This window comes from Daucus carota, chromosome 7, assembly GCF_001625215.2.
Source record: "Daucus carota subsp. sativus chromosome 7, DH1 v3.0, whole genome shotgun sequence".
NCBI classification, from domain to species: Eukaryota; Viridiplantae; Streptophyta; class Magnoliopsida; order Apiales; family Apiaceae; genus Daucus; species Daucus carota.
The window spans coordinates 19,103,562-19,122,964 of NC_030387.2; the positions used below are offsets into that span (position 1 = coordinate 19,103,562).

The 19,403-nt window shown below is 34.2% G+C and overlaps 3 protein-coding genes across 3 annotated transcripts; 2 read left to right on the plus strand and 1 right to left on the minus strand.

The window, feature by feature from the left end:
* Positions 1 to 6,803: 6,803 nt before the first annotated feature.
* LOC135147921 (uncharacterized) lies at positions 6,804 to 8,611 on the plus strand. The gene is made up of 4 exons (XM_064081975.1): positions 6,804 to 7,696; positions 7,783 to 8,245; positions 8,352 to 8,442; positions 8,532 to 8,611. The coding sequence occupies exons 1-4, from the start codon at positions 6,804 to 6,806 to the stop codon at positions 8,609 to 8,611; spliced, it is 1,527 nt and encodes a 508-aa protein (XP_063938045.1).
* Positions 8,612 to 13,370: 4,759 nt separating this feature from the next.
* On the plus strand, positions 13,371 to 18,180 carry LOC108192216 (RNA-dependent RNA polymerase 6). Its single transcript, XM_017372127.2, has 2 exons — positions 13,371 to 16,467; positions 16,882 to 18,180. Exons 1-2 carry the CDS (start codon positions 13,783 to 13,785, stop codon positions 17,743 to 17,745), a joined length of 3,549 nt encoding a protein of 1,182 aa, XP_017227616.1. The 5' UTR covers positions 13,371 to 13,782; the 3' UTR covers positions 17,746 to 18,180.
* Positions 18,181 to 18,861: 681 nt separating this feature from the next.
* LOC108203304 (ubiquitin-like) lies at positions 18,862 to 19,284 on the minus strand. The gene has a single exon (XM_017372126.1). It carries the CDS (start codon positions 19,282 to 19,284, stop codon positions 18,862 to 18,864), a length of 423 nt encoding a protein of 140 aa, XP_017227615.1.
* Positions 19,285 to 19,403: the final 119 nt, after the last annotated feature.

The window sequence follows — 19,403 nt, forward strand, 5'->3', positions numbered from 1 at the left end:
TTCGAAAGCTATTTCTCATCAGTGGGATTCCTATTTCTCAAAACATCTCTCTGGGTAAAGCTTTGAGGTGTGGGTCTTGGAATTCCATCAACAGCTTCCAACATCTCTGGCCTTATCACGATTTGTAAGTATTCAATTTATTATCTGTAAGTATTTTAGGGTTCTTAATTTTGGGGTTTTTGAATTACTAAATTTTGGGTATTTAATTTAGGGTTCTTAATTTGTGGGTATTTAGTTTGTTCGGTTATAATGCTAAATTGGGTTTATCTTTTGTGTGGTTGTAGAACACTTGCATTGATATTACTGGAATTTCAGTGGTTGCTCTTTTAAGTGATGAACATATATATATATATATGCTGAGTTTTACACACACCCGTACTAGTTTATGCCACATCATTTAACTAAAGGTCAAATCATGACCCTTCTGTGCTATACTCCTCCGTGTTTGCTATGAGGTGAATTCCAGTTGGGATCACCAATAATAAGTGCCTGTTATGAAATGCTTCATGTATAGCTTCGATTTGGTATGTTAACCCTAACCAAGCTTCTCCTCCTCTAATGTTTTAAGTTTGAAGGTTTGGGCTTTATATATATATATATATATATATATATTTGTTCTTTATTTGAGTATGTTTTGTTCGATCTTGATTTGCATTTCTAAAAGTTATTTTGTTATATGTCTGAAAGTGTTTGTTTATATGTCTCAAAGTGTTTATATCAACAATTGTCACTCGAGACTATAATACGATCCAGTGGTTATGATTCCATAGTAGGCATTGATTTCAAATCAACGACATTCCTCAAATACTTTTCTTCAAGCTTCTTGACAAACCTGTAAAAATCATGTAATATCAATTTTGTGGATGTGAATAGATTCTGGCAAGATTTCTTTTTTAACATCTCTTAAGCTGCCGATGCTCTCTTTCAAACAGTTTATATATACTCTTTTAAACAGTTCATTGCTTATATTCATCATCTCTTTCCTTTGTAATATGTTTTGCACTTCCGCCCCGTTAAATACTTTCAAGTTTCTTTATCTTCTTCAGTTCACCTCAATATTAGCTATTATTACAGCCAAATAAATATTTTTGTATTCACAGCTTAACTTACCTGAAATCTTTTCAGAAAGTGACATACTTGAATGGTCGCGTGGAGTCTGCGCCAATTCCAACAGCCAAGAAAACTGATCTGAAGGCTAAAATTTCTGTACTGCAGGTATTTATGTCTTTCTGTTGAAGTTTTTCATCTTATCTTTGTACACCTTTATACTTGCATTCTATCACCAAAATAAACACACCATTGTGCTCTATTATCAGAACCAAGTGATAAAGGCTAAAAAGAAGACCGCGGAAGAGAACATACAGAAAGCAATTAAACTCGTCAGTGAAAAGGCAGAGACTGTTTGCTCCGAAGGAAAGGGTTTTTGTGTCTGCCGTCTTTACGTTTGGGTACCAATATCTGCTAATATAGATTAGCGACCATCATCACTTACAGCCACAGCATTTGAAATTATTTTATGGCATTTGCAGGAAAGTGTGATGAAAAGTTACATGTTGGTTCTATTCAAGAATAGAACAAAAAAAAAAGAGAAACACGGTGACCATTATCATTGATTAAAACATAAAACATACATAAGAGTTTGCAGCATTATCATTGATTAAAACATAAAACATACATAAAATAATTAAAAGAACTTAATTTTCTTCCCTTCTCCTTTTAGCAGCATTCTCTTGTAACTCTTGAAACTTGGATATTGCTTTGTAGCAACAATTGGATGAAGCCAGTTTCTGCAGCGAATCATGAAAAAAAGCAGAACTTTCTTCTTTCTGCTTCTTCAGGAGCTTTATCATACGGTCCCTGTATTTTATCTCTATTTCCTGTATTTGAATCTTCCTTTTTAACTTTTCATTTGCCCGTTCAAGTTCTTCTAACCTTTTCAAAGAATCCTCCATTGTTTTTTTTAGCTACGTTGGAATAAAAGATCAGATATATATATAAGATTGCTAAACTGAAAAGGTGGAAAACAAAAGGTTTTCATGATTGCTAAATGCAGGAAAAAATTACTTAATGCAGTAACCTGAATTTACTCTTATGTCCCTAACTTGTTTTTAGTGCATTGCATAGTGAAACGAGAAAAGAAGAGAGTTGATAATGCATTTAATGTTTTTAGCAGTTGTACGGTACGTAAAACATTACTGACCATATTTTGCATTTATCAGGATTTAGCTTTTTACATTTTTTTACATTTATTAATTATTTTACCGTAACAATTTTCTATTATTTTCATATTTTCTTTTTCAAGTCCTTTTCAAGTGCCTTTCACTGAATCACTAATAGTAATTTTTTGTTTTTTATTTTATGTTCTATAAGTATTTTTAGGAATATCGAACAAAACTTTCATTGAATATTTGTAAAGCTTTTACTTGTAAATTTAAATTTAAGTATTTGAATTTTGATTTATAAAATAAAATAATTTAAGAAAGTATGCCTTCCATACACCACCGCGTAGAAAGTGGACAAATAATTTATAATAAAAGTACTATTACAAAATTAAAATGTCTAAGAACGAGATGGTTACATAAAAAAAATACACTCATCATCTCAAATAAAATTTCTGTTCAACCTTTTTTAAAGAACCGTCTATTTTTCGATCAACAATTAAAATACGGTCCTTTAATAATTTTTAGAAACTAAAAGATAAATTTTTAAAATTATTATATAAATAATATAACATTCTAAAATTTTACAAGTATATTTAATATATGTCTTAGTCAAAATTTAATAAATTCAGCTAAAATATATGAAAAAGGTTAATTTGAAATAGCGATAGTATGTAATTTCACCATGACAAAATAAATCAAACAAGATAAAAAGATGATTTTATAATAAGACAAAAACGTAAATAATGCTGATGTTAGATATTCCATCAATTTTAAATCGTCAACTAAAATTATATAATTTTAAATATAATATGATAGAAACAAATTTAATTCTGAAAAATAAAAATAAAAAAATAAACATTTATAAGAAAATGTACACACATGAGGGTGTTACTAAATAAATTTGATGTGGGGAGATAGATAATGGAGTTAGAAAGTGATATGTGTGAGAAAGTGTTAAAATTGAAGATGAATGCTTACATAGCGTTTTTTAAAACAAATGCTACGCAAGTCAGTATAAAATAATATAACAAAAAATGTAAAAAACAATAAAAATACCTGTATAGCGTTTATCGGGTGAGCGCTATAGAAGGTGCAGCTTAAACAGCGTTTCTGTAAATGCTATGTAAGAGAGCGTATTTTAAGTGATTTTTTATTTTTTTTATTTATCTTTAAACATTACTATAGCCCTAATATAAACGCTATGGAAGTAGCTAATATTTTCACTTTTTTTTTATTTTAATCGGATATTTCATTGAGTAAAACACAAGAGGCACTTGATCATATCATCGAGACACTGCGCGCGAAACCTCCGAACTCTCATCTCCGGCTCGTCGAAAGCTATTTCTCATAAAATCTTCGAAAGCTATTTCTCATCAGTGGGATTCCTATTTCTCAAAACATCTCTCTGGGTAAAGCTTTGAGGTGTGGGTCTTGGAATTCCATCAACAGCTTCCAACATCTCTGGCCTTATCACGATTTGTAAGTATTCAATTTATTATCTGTAAGTATTTTAGGGTTCTTAATTTTGGGGTTTTTGAATTACTAAATTTTGGGTATTTAATTTAGGGTTCTTAATTTGTGGGTATTTAGTTTGTTCGGTTATAATGCTAAATTGGGTTTATCTTTTGTGTGGTTGTAGAACACTTGCATTGATATTACTGGAATTTCAGTGGTTGCTCTTTTAAGTGATGAACATATATATATATATATATGCTGAGTTTTACACACACCCGTACTAGTTTATGCCACATCATTTAACTAAAGGTCAAATCATGACCCTTCTGTGCTATACTCCTCCGTGTTTGCTATGAGGTGAATTCCAGTTGGGATCACCAATAATAAGTGCCTGTTATGAAATGCTTCATGTATAGCTTCGATTTGGTATGTTAACCCTAACCAAGCTTCTCCTCCTCTAATGTTTTAAGTTTGAAGGTTTGGGCTTTATATATATATATATATATATATATATATATATATATATATATATATATTTGTTCTTTATTTGAGTATGTTTTGTTCGATCTTGATTTGCATTTCTAAAAGTTATTTTGTTATATGTCTGAAAGTGTTTGTTTATATGTCTCAAAGTGTTTATATCAACAATTGTCACTCGAGACTATAATACGATCCAGTGGTTATGATTCCATAGTAGGCATTGATTTCAAATCAACGACATTCCTCAAATACTTTTCTTCAAGCTTCTTGACAAACCTGTAAAAATCATGTAATATCAATTTTGTGGATGTGAATAGATTCTGGCAAGATTTCTTTTTTAACATCTCTTAAGCTGCCGATGCTCTCTTTCAAACAGTTTATATATACTCTTTTAAACAGTTCATTGCTTATATTCATCATCTCTTTCCTTTGTAATATGTTTTGCACTTCCGCCCCGTTAAATACTTTCAAGTTTCTTTATCTTCTTCAGTTCACCTCAATATTAGCTATTATTACAGCCAAATAAATATTTTTGTATTCACAGCTTAACTTACCTGAAATCTTTTCAGAAAGTGACATACTTGAATGGTCGCGTGGAGTCTGCGCCAATTCCAACAGCCAAGAAAACTGATCTGAAGGCTAAAATTTCTGTACTGCAGGTATTTATGTCTTTCTGTTGAAGTTTTTCATCTTATCTTTGTACACCTTTATACTTGCATTCTATCACCAAAATAAACACACCATTGTGCTCTATTATCAGAACCAAGTGATAAAGGCTAAAAAGAAGACCGCGGAAGAGAACATACAGAAAGCAATTAAACTCGTCAGTGAAAAGGCAGAGACTGTTTGCTCCGAAGGAAAGGGTTTTTGTGTCTGCCGTCTTTACGTTTGGGTACCAATATCTGCTAATATAGATTAGCGACCATCATCACTTACAGCCACAGCATTTGAAATTATTTTATGGCATTTGCAGGAAAGTGTGATGAAAAGTTACATGTTGGTTCTATTCAAGAATAGAACAAAAAAAAAAGAGAAACACGGTGACCATTATCATTGATTAAAACATAAAACATACATAAGAGTTTGCAGCATTATCATTGATTAAAACATAAAACATACATAAAATAATTAAAAGAACTTAATTTTCTTCCCTTCTCCTTTTAGCAGCATTCTCTTGTAACTCTTGAAACTTGGATATTGCTTTGTAGCAACAATTGGATGAAGCCAGTTTCTGCAGCGAATCATGAAAAAAAGCAGAACTTTCTTCTTTCTGCTTCTTCAGGAGCTTTATCATACGGTCCCTGTATTTTATCTCTATTTCCTGTATTTGAATCTTCCTTTTTAACTTTTCATTTGCCCGTTCAAGTTCTTCTAACCTTTTCAAAGAATCCTCCATTGTTTTTTTTAGCTACGTTGGAATAAAAGATCAGATATATATATAAGATTGCTAAACTGAAAAGGAGTTAGAAAGTGATATGTGTAAGAAAGTGATATATATGTAAGATGAATGCTTACATAGCGTTTTTTAAAACAAATGCTACGCAAGTCAGTATAAAATAATATAACAAAAAATGTAAAAAACAATAAAAATACCTGTATAGCGTTTATCGGGTGAGCGCTATAGAAGGTGCAGCTTAAACAGCGTTTCTGTAAATGCTATGTAAGAGAGCGTATTTTAAGTGATTTTTTATTTTTTTTATTTATCTTTAAACATTACTATAGCCCTAATATAAACGCTATGGAAGTAGCTAATATTTTCACTTTTTTTTTATTTTAATCGGATATTTCATTGAGTAAAACACAAGAGGCACTTGATCATATCATCGAGACACTGCGCGCGAAACCTCCGAACTCTCATCTCTGGCTCGTCGAAAGCTATTTCTCATAAAATCTTCGAAAGCTATTTCTCATCAGTGGGATTCCTATTTCTCAAAACATCTCTCTGGGTAAAGCTTTGAGGTGTGGGTCTTGGAATTCCATCAACAGCTTCCAACATCTCTGGCCTTATCACGATTTGTAAGTATTCAATTTATTATCTGTAAGTATTTTAGGGTTCTTAATTTTGGGGTTTTTGAATTACTAAATTTTGGGTATTTAATTTAGGGTTCTTAATTTGTGGGTATTTAGTTTGTTCGGTTATAATGCTAAATTGGGTTTATCTTTTGTGTGGTTGTAGAACACTTGCATTGATATTACTGGAATTTCAGTGGTTGCTCTTTTAAGTGATGAACATATATATATATATATATGCTGAGTTTTACACACACCCGTACTAGTTTATGCCACATCATTTAACTAAAGGTCAAATCATGACCCTTCTGTGCTATACTCCTCCGTGTTTGCTATGAGGTGAATTCCAGTTGGGATCACCAATAATAAGTGCCTGTTATGAAATGCTTCATGTATATACTTATTAAAAAATTATCATAATTTGCATCCTTGAACCGAATATTCCTTGAACCGAATGATCCACTACGTCGGAAAAGTAATTTGTTTGATAATGCGGAAAGAAGAGTGTTTCGTGGTCGTTTGTCCGGGGAGGGTGTAAAGGAGTTGCTTGACGGTTTAGTTTTTCCACCACCCGGAAAGACTAATACAAAGGCGAGGAGTATTGGATATGGGGAAGAGCATCATTGGACTCATGTTCCAATTTTTTATGAACTCCCTTATTGGTCTTCACATAGTTTACGATATTCAATTGATATCATGCATACGGAAAAAAATGTTTTTGAGAACCTATTTTTTACTATTGTGAATGCGAAGAAGTCAAAGGATCACAAAAAAGCAAGAGCGGATTGCAAGCACTTTGGTGTGTTACCTCATTTGTGGATCGATGAAAATGGCAAGTCACCCAAAGCACCTTTTTCCATTACAAGAAAACAACGTAAACTTTTGTGTGAATGGATTAGTTCACTGAAACTTCCAGACGGTTATTCCTCAAATATATCTCGTTGTTGTAATGTTGAGGAGTGTACATTTTATGGATTCAAATCGCATGATTGTCATATATTTCTTCAAAAATTATTGCCTCTTGCAATTCGTGAGCTTTTACCGGCGCCTATTGCGGATGCCATCACGGCAATTGCAAATTTTTTTCAAGATTTGTGCTCATCCACGGTTACAAAAACCGATTTGGAAATAATGGAAAAATCAGTTGTGAAAGCATTGTGTTTGTTAGAAACAATTTTTCCTCAAAGTTGGTTTGATTCGATGGAACACTTGGTTGTGCATTTGGCGGAAGAAATTAGACTTGCTGGACCTGCTTACTGGCATTGGATGTATCCAATTGAGCGTTTATTGGGGAAACTAAAACAAAAGGTCGGCAATAAAGCAAGAGTTGAGGGTTCCATTGCCGAACGATATATGGAGGAGGAGATTGTCAATATTTGTGCGTTTTACTTTGCATCCGACTCGATTCACAATAAATTAAGTCGTAATGAAGTTTTGTTTGATGTACAAAAGACCGACAAATTAGAAGTTTTTAAATATCCATGTGATTCTCTTGGAAAAGAACGAAGTCGATATTTGAATGATGACGAGCAATTATTAGCTGATGAATATGTTCTTCTAAACTCTCCTGAAGTTCAACCTTATCTAAGGTATGGTATTTTATAATAAATTTTTGTGAAGATGTCGATACATTTTATGATAAATTCATGTTACTGACATTTATGCATTATTGTAGGAGGTACCAAGATCGAGTTATGAGACAACGTCCTGAGACAACGCCACAACAATTAGATCATATTGTGAAAACTCGATTCAAAGCTTGGTTTAAGAAAAAGGTTGAGAAAGACGAGATAGACGGACCTCGTTTCATGGACTTACTAGAAGGACCGGCATTAAAGGTCATGACTTTTGAAACTTGTCAAGTTGATGGATATAAATTTTCAACATCATCCGCATCCGGTTCCGGTGTTGTTGTTAAGGGAACTTTGCACGAAAATAATCTTGATTATTATGGTCAACTAATAGATATTGTGAGACTTATTTATCAAGGATGCAATCACGTATATTTGTTCAAATGTATTTGGTTTGATAGTCTCGGAAATGGTGTGAGGATCGATAAGAATCGAGTGGTGACGGTTGATATAACTTCAAGATTGAGATCTAACGAAGTTTTTATTTTAGCTAGTCAAGCCTCTCAAGTATATTACGCTCCTAGCGTATTGGATCCACGAAGCAAAATATATACGGTGGTCAAATCTAAAAGTCGTCCGATTGATGAGTCAATTATTGTGCAAAACGATATAGAGGATGCTTTTCAAGAAGATAGATCTAATGCCGCTAGCTCATTTTCATTATTTGTTGATTTTGCACAATATGGACAAATACCATTTATTCGGTATGAAAATCAAGATGATGATGATGAAGAAGACGAATTGCGAGATGATGAAAATCAAGAAGATGATGATGATGTTGAACACAATGAAGAAGAGGAAGATGATAATAATGAAGAAGAGGAAGATGATGATGATGATGAAGATGATGACGGTTTTGATGACTTTCAATGATGTTTAATTTTGTGTAATGATTTATAATGGTGTAATGATATACAATGGTGTAAATTTGTTGTTGGTATTTTGTGATGTTTGGTTGTTGAGGATGCTTGGTTTTGATTGTTTGGTTTGATTTTGTTGTTGGTTTCATTGTTTGATTGGAAACTGCAGATTCTGCTGCAATTTTTTTAAAATTTCACCAGCAAAACCGACCGAATGGTCACAAAACCGACCACTTTTTACCATATTGATGCCAGAAAACCGACCACATTCGACTATAACCGACCGTTCTCATCACATAAAACCCAGAAAACCGACCGTCTTCAGCAGAATTCGGTCGGTTATGAGACGGTCGGTTATGTGAATCAGGGTGACCTACTGCCACAAACCCGACCGGCTCATAACCGACCACTTATAACCGACCGTGGCAGGTTTTGACCTCGGTCGGTTTTGCGTAAAACTCAGTCAAAGTTTTCATATTTAATTTGTCATAATATATATATATTATAATAAATATAATGTCCCAGAAAACCGACCGTATTCAAGTAAAACCGACCGAGCTTCTCCAGAAAACCGACCGTCTGTACCTATAACCGACCGGACTCATGTAAAACCGACCGTTTTCCCCTTTGACTTCGGTCGGTTTTAAGTAAAAGTCAGTCAAAGTCTATATATTATTTATTATTTATATATATATATAATAATAATATAAACAAATATATATATTATATAAATATATATATATATATATATTATTTTACATGTAATATTTATATAAAATATATTCTGAATATAAATATATATATAGTCACTTCAGTCTTCATCATCTCTGCATGACTGATACACGTATGGTTACAAGTGAAGTGTCCGGAGAGAAAGGTGTGAAACATAACTCTTGTTTCCTCCTTTCCTCACGGTGACAAGTAAACATTGTTCCTATCAGATAAGAAAAAAAAAGATATTTTCCTCTTCATCATACACTTCCGCAAGCCATAGCGGAAGTGTTGAAGAACTTTCTTTCTTGTTAGAAATGGTGGCAATTGCCGCGAATTTGGTTCCACTCATCAATTGCTTTTTCTCTTCGCTTAATTTTAAACTAGTAATCTTGCTCAAATTTGTGCAAAGTTTGAGCGGCTGCTGCTTGCTAGATTGCCCCTGCAGAAAACATTAATCCAAATTATTTTAATATACGACATTTGTTATCTTCTTCCATATAAGAGGAAGGTAGTAAGAGTGACTATAAATACCAAAACACTTGCCTTTTTAAAAAATATTTTATTGTCAATTATTCCTTTATATTATGTGGATTTAGGTGGATTATATTATGTTATGTTATTATGTATTTTAGGTGGATTTATTTTTCTTTATAATGAAGGGTAAATAAGTAAATTCACGTAGTACTAAAAAGCACGTACCAAAACTTTTAATGTTATATATGGGGGTGCTCTACCAAAAAACTGGGGGTGTTCAATAAATGGGGTGTTCTTCCATAAACTCTGGGTGTTTTATATATGGGGTGCTCTACCACTGGGTTCATGTGCCAGCAGCAGAGCAGCTGCTAGCATCATATATTTCTCAGATTGAATCCTCTGATAAGAAGTAAAGATATTTCTACCTAAAATTATCCAACAATTAATAAAGTCAATGAATCTATATTCCAACTTCTAAGAGACTGGATGGAGGCACAAGTGTTTACAACAGCATTAGGTCTGCATAGCTTATAGAATTAATGCATCAAATGGTATTGACCCCGTATCTCAAAGATCTGGTATGAACAATGAAACATCAAACGTAGAATATTTTGCAGAAGATTCCGTTTGTAAATTGATGTAATTGCTTAACCACTGGACTTAACACTCTGCACTCTATCATATACATTACATTGTTCAAGAAGTTAATTAAATGTCCCCACTCCCAACTCCGTTTCTAAAAGTTAAAAACAAGAAATTGACCTAGTTGCGTAACTTGAGGTCAGCACAATATGGGGGAGGATCAAAACAATAAAATAGATCAAAACTTTGCAAAATATACACAAGTAAGCAGACAATCAAAATTTTTATACAATAAAAAGCATACAATAAAATATACACGAAATAGGAGAGAAGTCAAGAGCACGAGTCACCTTCTTGGGCTCTTTTCTAGGTGTCTCCATCGGTGAAGAGGAAGAAGTCGCCATTGAAGAAGAAAGCTGCTGTATATGCAGAAGCATCAGATACTAATGACTTTATAGAATTAAACAAATACTCAAACTAAAAACAACTAAGAGCAAGTCCAATGGTGAGCTAAAAATAGGTGTAGCTATTGTTATATTGCAGAGCAGCTGCTAGCATCATATATTTCTCAGATTGAATCCTCTGATAAGAAGTAAAGATATTTCTACCTAAAATTATCCAACAATTAATAAAGTCAATGAATCTATATTCCAACTTCTAAGAGACTGGATGGAGGCACAAGTGTTTACAACAGCATTAGGTCTGCATAGCTTATAGAATTAATGCATCAAATGGTATTGACCCCGTATCTCAAAGATCTGGTATGAACAATGAAACATCAAACGTAGAATATTTTGCAGAAGATTCCGTTTGTAAATTGATGTAATTGCTTAACCACTGGACTTAACACTCTGCACTCTATCATATACATTACATTGTTCAAGAAGTTAATTAAATGTCCCCACTCCCAACTCCGTTTCTAAAAGTTAAAAACAAGAAATTGACCTAGTTGCGTAACTTGAGGTCAGCACAATATGGGGGAGGATCAAAACAATAAAATAGATCAAAACTTTGCAAAATATACACAAGTAAGCATATCAAAATATAACAATAGCTACACCTATTTTTAGCTCACCATTGGACTTGCTCTAAGAACCTACCAACTGAATGTCCTTAGGCATGATGGTAACATGCTTGTCATGAATAACACACAATACAATATATATGCGCACAATACAATACATATATACAATCACCAGATACAATCATATATACAATTATTCAATCATATATACAATCTACATGTTAAACAAACAAACAAGCAACGAGAGAGTAAATTGGGGGCTTCAAGGATTGAAAAACAAACAAGAAACGAGAGAGTACCGGAGAGTGAGAGAGTGCCGGAGAAGGGAGAGAGCGACGGAGAGGGAGAGAAATTACCTGAGAACCTTTTAGTTTTTTAGCTACTTGCTTTTTGCCTGGCGTATCCCCTTGAGAAGCCATATAAGTCGATATATTTTTCCTTTTCCTTAATGGGCAGATACGGAGTCAAATAATGGGTAGATGTATAGATGTAGAATTAAATAATGGGTAGATGTGCAGTCAAATCGAAAGTTGATCTTTAATTTTTCCTGGAATATTTGAAATAAAATATAAATTTGATATTGTTTTTGAATTTTAAATGGAACTAGTTTATAAACCGCGCTTCGCAGCGGTATCATAATATTTTTTTAAACAAATTCGTAAATAAATGAATATTTTATTATGCTACATTATATATAGATTATTTAAAATAATATATTATAAATTTTGAGCATTATATGTATAAATCACATAATTTAATGCATTCATATAGTTTTAGTGGATAATTGTATCATTACGTAATATAATACAAATTTGGATTAAATCGTAAAAAAAATAAAAAACAAATAATATTTTAATATACGACATTTGTTATCTTCTTCCATATAAGAGGAAGGTAGTAAGAGTGACTATAAATACCAAAACACTTGCCTTTTTATTTAAAAAAAAAGGGTTAAAAAATATCTTAAACACAAGTATATTCTTTTAATACGTGTAAACAATGCAGTAAGTATGACCGAGGCGGTAGATTGAATTTGCAGTCCTTTCAAAAATACTACACACATTATTATAACTATCAATAGATACAACTCCAAGTAATACTACATGCTATAAAATTTTAAAAAATCAAAAATGAAAAATTGTATATATCTATAAAATTGTGAAATTTGAATAGTACTCCCTCTGTTTCTTTTATCTGTCTTTGTTGACTGATGGCACGTACTTTTAAGTGCTTTGACCGGTTAGTAAAAATTATTATTTTTAAAAATTTTCTTTTATGATTAAAAGTTTGTAATCAAAATTTTTATTCACAAAAAAAGTTAATTAAAAATAATAATTTCTACTATCCGGTCAACTCACCTAAAGGCTCAGTTGGTTAAAGGGAATAAAATATCTCTTGGTCACAGGTTCGATTCCCATGGGAGGCGGATTTGTGATTATGCCTCCTGAGTCAGAGCCTGTCACCCACTAACTAGCTCGTAGAAATTTCACTTAAAAAAAATGACTTTTAAAAAAATGGCTTTCATTAATTTTGAACGTGAGAAGTAGCCATTATTTTGAAAAAAATATTATATAGTATAGCCATTCTTTTGAAAAAAATTGGCGGGAGCCACTATTTTGAAATGCGGGAACTAAACCTGGCCACTAATTTGTGAATTTGAAAGTTTAACCAGTTTTTTGAAAATTGGTGTAAAATACAGTCACCACTATGTACTTTACTCTACATTAAACTTAATTTTTGAAAAGTACAACAATAAATAAAAGATATCATGATGATGAAAAGTACAACAATAAATAATCTAATTATTCATATTATATTCCATGCATGTATATGTATAATATTTATAATACATTCATATTCTCCTATTTTTTATACATAAATACATTTGACTTAATAAAATCATTCATATTCTATCTCACTTATTTATATATATATATATATATATATATATATATATTCTTATTTTATACACCTAAATGTTTTCTGGTCCCCGACTAAAAAGAAAATTTCATCATCATTCTCTTGACTTCATGTAAATATCTTGTCTATTTTTATTATATATATCATTTTGTTATAAATAAACTGAACTCTTCTTTATTTTAGAAATATGTAATGTAATGTAAAGGCTCATTAAATGTGGTTCATGGAACTCAAGAGATAAAACTGATAACATTCTTGTTTGATGGTCTATATTCTCCTACTGTAAATGGAGAAGTTTGTATTTTCATATATATATAGAGTACAGGTTGAAGAATAAAAGAAAGAAGTAGAAAAACCAAACTGTTCCGTTCCTTGTTCCGTTCAATTTTCATATACTGAAATCTGAGACAGAAAACATATACTTTGTGAATATAAATTTCTAATCTATATATAATATTCGTGCCAAAAGAATGGGGTCTGAAGAAAGTGGAAGGGATGTGGTAGTTACTCAAATTAGTGTTGGTGAATTTGATGGTTATATGACTGCAAAGAGCCTTCTGGATTACTTTGAACAAAATGTGGGGATTGTTTTGAGATGTAGATTAAAGACCTCTTCAACACCTTTTGAAGCATATCCAGAGTTTGCAGTTGACACCACAAAACTTGAAAGACTACATTCATACGAGAATCTGATCCCACATGCATTCGTGCATTTTGCAACTCCTGATGCAGCAAGATCAGCTCTCGATGCTGCTGGCCGTGGAGAGCTTATACTAAATAATAATCTTTTAAAGATCAGTTTAGGGCCACATCGCGACAAGGAACCCTTTAAGTTACCAGATGTCGTTGTTGAGATTGGAAGCTTGGTTAGCAAAGATAAGTTTTTTGTTGGTTGGAGAGGTCCGGCTACTGGTGTAGATTTTCTTGTGGACCCCTTTGATGGAACTTGCAAGTTCGTTTTTACAAGGGATACTGCTTTTTCCTTCCCGGGTACGCGAAACCATGCTGTGATAAAGTGTAATCTTAAGGTTGAGTTCTTGGTCAGAGACATACAATGGATGAAAGATTATAATGATTCATCATACTTAATTTTATTGCTGCATTTGGAGTCCTCTCCGAAGCTATACTATAGAACTGCAGATGATGATATTGAAGACACAACTCCATTTGATATATTGGATGATGACGATCCTTGGATTCGGACAACAGATATTACTGCAAGCGGTGCCATTGGCCGGTGTAGTATATATCGAATACTGATAAAACCACGCCACGGCGTCAAGATGGAGATGGTTATGCAATACCTGAAAGAGCAAAGGGTTTCTGTCAGAGATTTGCAGACACAACTTACTGTCCAAGATGAACCTGATTTTGGAATGCCCATGCCTGATCCATTATTTTGTATACATTCTAAGGAAGGTATTAACTTTAAAACTTTGTTTTTGGTGAATGCTGCACTGCATAAAGGCATATTTAGTCAGTATACATTGTTGGATCAGTTCTTTAATCTACTGAAATCCCAAAAGGAGGAAGTAAATATTGGCGCACTGAAACATATATGCTCCACCAATCGTCCTTATTTTAATGCATCTGAAAGGCTGAAAAATGCTCAGGATTGGTTGTTGAAAAATCATAAGCTCTTAAGAACCAGAGAGTTGGATGATTTTGTTGAAGTTAGAAGGTTAATCATCACCCCAACAAGAGCTTACTGTCTTCCACCAGAAGTTGAACTTTCCAATAGGGTTCTTAGGCACTATAGATCGGTTGCTGATCGATTTTTACTGGTTACCTTCATGGATGATGGCATGCAGACATTAAAGAAGAATGTTTTCACCTACTATCCTGCTTCTATCGTGAGCGACACCACATCAAATGTGAATGGCCAAGAAACCTCAGTGTTTAAAAGGGTGAAGGATATCACAAATGATGGATTCCATTTATGTGGTCGGAAGTACTCTTTTTTGGCCTTCTCAGCTAATCAACCAAGGGATCGGTCTGCCTGGTTTTTTGCTGGGGACCAGAATACATCCGTGCTTGATGTTTTGAGCTGGATGGGCAGCTTCACCAACAAGAATGTTGCAAAGTATGCTGCTGGAATGGATCTGTGCTTCTCTTCCACTTATGCAACTGTTGATGTTCCTCAGGATAACGTAGATTTTGAGCTTGCAGATATCATGAGGAATGGAAATGATTTTTCTGATGGAATTGGCAAGATATCACATGATCTTGCAATGGAAGTTGCACAGAGATTGCAGTTGAATGTAAGCCCTCCATGTGCCTATCAGATAAGATATGGTGGCTGCAAAGGTGTTGTTGCTTGTTGGCCAGCCAGTAAAAGTGGGATCCGTCTTTCTTTGAGGCCAAGCATGAACAAGTTTGTGTCTAACCACACTATTCTTGAAATCTGTTCTTGGACTCGTTTCCAGCCTGGGTTCTTAAATAGGAAGATTATAACCTTACTCTCAGCTTTGAATGTCGGTGATAATGTATTTTGGAATATGCAGGAGTCAATGATTTCTAAATTAAATCAGATGCTCGAAAGTGTGGATGTAGCTTTGAATGTTGTTACTTCCTCGTGTGCCGAAGAAGGAAATACGGCTGCTATAATGTTAAGTGCTGGTTTCAAGCCTTGTAATGAACCTCATTTACGAGGCATGCTAACAAGTATAAGAGCTGCACAGTTTGGGGACCTCAGAGAAAAGGCTAGGATCTATGTTTCTTCAGGAAGGTGGTCAATGGGATGTTTGGATGAGCTAGCAATACTTGAACAAGGGCAGTGCTTTCTCCAAGTGTCCAATCCTTCACTTGAAAACTTCTTTGTGAAACATGGCTTAGAGTTTTCGGAGACAAAAAGAGATTTCCAAGTAATTAAGGGCCTTGTGCTGGTGGCAAAGAACCCCTGTTTACACCCTGGAGATGTGCGCATTCTAGAAGCAGTAGATGTTCCCAGCTTGCATCATCTTTATGATTGCCTGATATTTTCGCAAAAAGGAGATCGACCTCAGACAAATGAAGTATCTGGAAGCGAACTTGATGGCGATCTTTACTTTGTCACATGGGATGAGAAGCTTATTCCGCCTGGTAAAGCGAGCTGGCCAGCAATGGATTACGCCCCTGCAGAAGCCGAAGAGTTGATGCACGATGTTACGCTTAAGGTAATAAAATTGCATATGTTGGTAACTTGCTCTTGCTCTTAAGTTAATTATTGAAGATCCTTGGAAACTGTTGTCTGTGCGAGTTAATCACCAAACGACCTAACTAGTAATTCAGATATATTTAAATTATCCCTACAGAATAAAGTTATCAATCATGTTCAAATTATCGAGATACCTGTTTCAAATTCCTATCGTGCATCAAATTTTCAATGGCACGACTATTACATTCAAAAATTTAAATATTACCATGCTTAAGAATCATACCTTGCTTTATCTATTTAGGGAAGACGTGAATGAGTTAAAATGGCTTTAATGTTTTATGTTCATTATCCAATTTGTGATGTTCATTATCTGGTCTCATGAATAAATTAGTTATATGGATATAATGGTAGCTCAAATTATTTGAAACTGCAGGATGTATCAGATTTCTTTGCTAGAAACATGATCAACGAAAGCCTGGGTACCATTTGCAATGCCCATGTAGTTCATGCTGATGGCAGTGATTATGGCGCAATGGATGAAAACTGCCTTGTTTTGGCAGAGCTTGCTTCCAAAGCTGTTGATTTCCTAAAAACTGGAAAAATTGTGAACATGCCATCTCATTTAAAACCCAAATTGTACCCAGATTTTATGGGAAAAGAAGATTTCCAGTCGTACAAATCTACTAAAATACTAGGCAGGCTTTATCGCAAAATCAAAGATAATTATGATTTGACAGAATCTGCGGAGAGCAATTTTCGTCCTGGGGAAATTCCTTACGACACGGATCTCGAGACACCAGGATCAACAACTTTCATCAATGATGCATGGGGAATTAAGTTCTCCTACGATGAAAAGTTACATAGCCTTCTAGGACAGTATAAAGTCAACAATGAAGCAGAGGTTGTAACAGGACACATTTGGTCTATGCCGAGAAATAGTAGCAAGAAGCAAGGTGAACTCAAAGAGAGACTTAAAAATGCTTACAACGCTTTAAAAAAGGAGTTCAGGAGAGTCTTCGAGCATATGGATGCAGATTTTGATGACCTTTCCAATGATGAAAAGAATGCAGTGTACGAACACAAGGCATCAGCGTGGTACCAGGTAACTTACCATCCCAAATGGGTGAAGATGTTACTGGACTTGCAAGATCCTGATGCTAATGACAAGGAGACTGTAATGTTAAGCTTCCCTTGGATAGCAGCTGACTACCTTGCCCGGATCAAAATAAGACGTGGAGGAATGAAAGATGCAAGTACTCAACCATTTGAGGCCACCCGAATCGATTTCCTGTACTAACTCCCCCTTTTATCAGGAGTCTTAAGCGGTGTACCACCATCAGAATATCTATTCATGGTTGGCTAACATAACTTTTTTCAACTTTTGAAGACTTATTTTCCAGTTATTGTTCTTCAACTCTATTGTGATTTACAGGAATGTTCTCTATATCATCTACTTTCTGATTTTCCCGAATTTCGACATGATAATTTGTAATCTCTCGTCATTATGGATATCAAAAGTCAAGAAAGACAAGATCTTTAAACGATCTTTAAAATTTATATGTATAAGGTGGTGTTCTCCCAAAAACTGGGGGTGTTTTCTATATGGGGTGTTCTTCCATAAACTCTGGGTGTTTTATAAATGGGGTTCTCTACCAAAAACTGGGGGTGTTTCATATATGGGGGTGCTCTACCAAAAAACTGGGGGTGTAACAAATAAAGGGGTGTTAGCAAAAGAAACTGGGGTGTAAAGCAAATAGGGGTGTTACCCGAAAAACTTGGGTGGTAGAGCACCCCATATATAAAACACCCAGAGTTTATGGAAGAACACCCCATTTATTGAACACCCCCAGTTTTTTGGTAGAGCACCTCCATATATAAAACACCCCCAGTTTTTGGTAGAGAACCCCATTTATATAACACCCAGAGTTTATGGAAGAACACCCCATATAGAAAACACCCCAAGTTTTTGGGAGAACACCACCATATACATAACACACCCAGTTTCTTTTGCTAACACCCCTTTATTTTTACACCCCCAGTTTTTGGTAGAGCACCCCATATATAAAAACAGATACTAATTTAATACTATTTTAACTTCTATATTTTGGTCTTCCACATTAAAGTGAGCCCAACTAATTACCAACCACCCAAAATTATTACATTGTTGACTTAATTACCGTACTTTGTAATATACTTGAAGTACACACCATTAGCATATAGAATATGCCCCTGATAATTATAAACACTAACTTTTTCCCCTTCGATCCAGAACTGAAAACAGAGCTATTGAATAACTTTGCAACTGAAGGCGAAGAAAGAAAATGATAAAGCAGCATATCCAACATAACATGATTATAGAACACAATAGCACATAAAACATGTTGTACTAGACCATGAAACCAATAGCAAAATACTAAATCCAAATAAAAACAACTTTATTCACCAACACTACATCTTCAAGCTGCTTCCGAGCAAAGATCAACCTCTGCTGATCTGGAGGAATGCCTTCCTTATCCTGGATTTTTGCCTTGACATTGTCAATGGTATCCGAACTCTCCAACTCCAGAGTTATGGTCTTCCCTGTCAAAGTTTTCACAAAGATCTGCATGCCACCACGAAGACGCAACACAAGATGGTGTGTGGACTCCTTCTGGATGTTGTAATCAGCCAGGGTCCTGCCGTCCTCCAATTGCTTACCAGCAAAGATCAAACGCTGCTGGTCTGGCGGAATACCTTCCTTGTCCTGGATCTTAGCCTTCACGTTGTCAATGGTATCTGAGCTCTCAACTTCGAGAGTAATAGTCTTCCCTGTCAAGGTCTTGACAAAGATCTGCATACCATTCCGTTAAAAGGTATGACCATACTGTTAAACAGTATAACCACCATATTGTTTTAGAGAAAGAGAGAGAGAGAGTTACACAAATGATACAAAATATGCATAAACTAATTTATAAG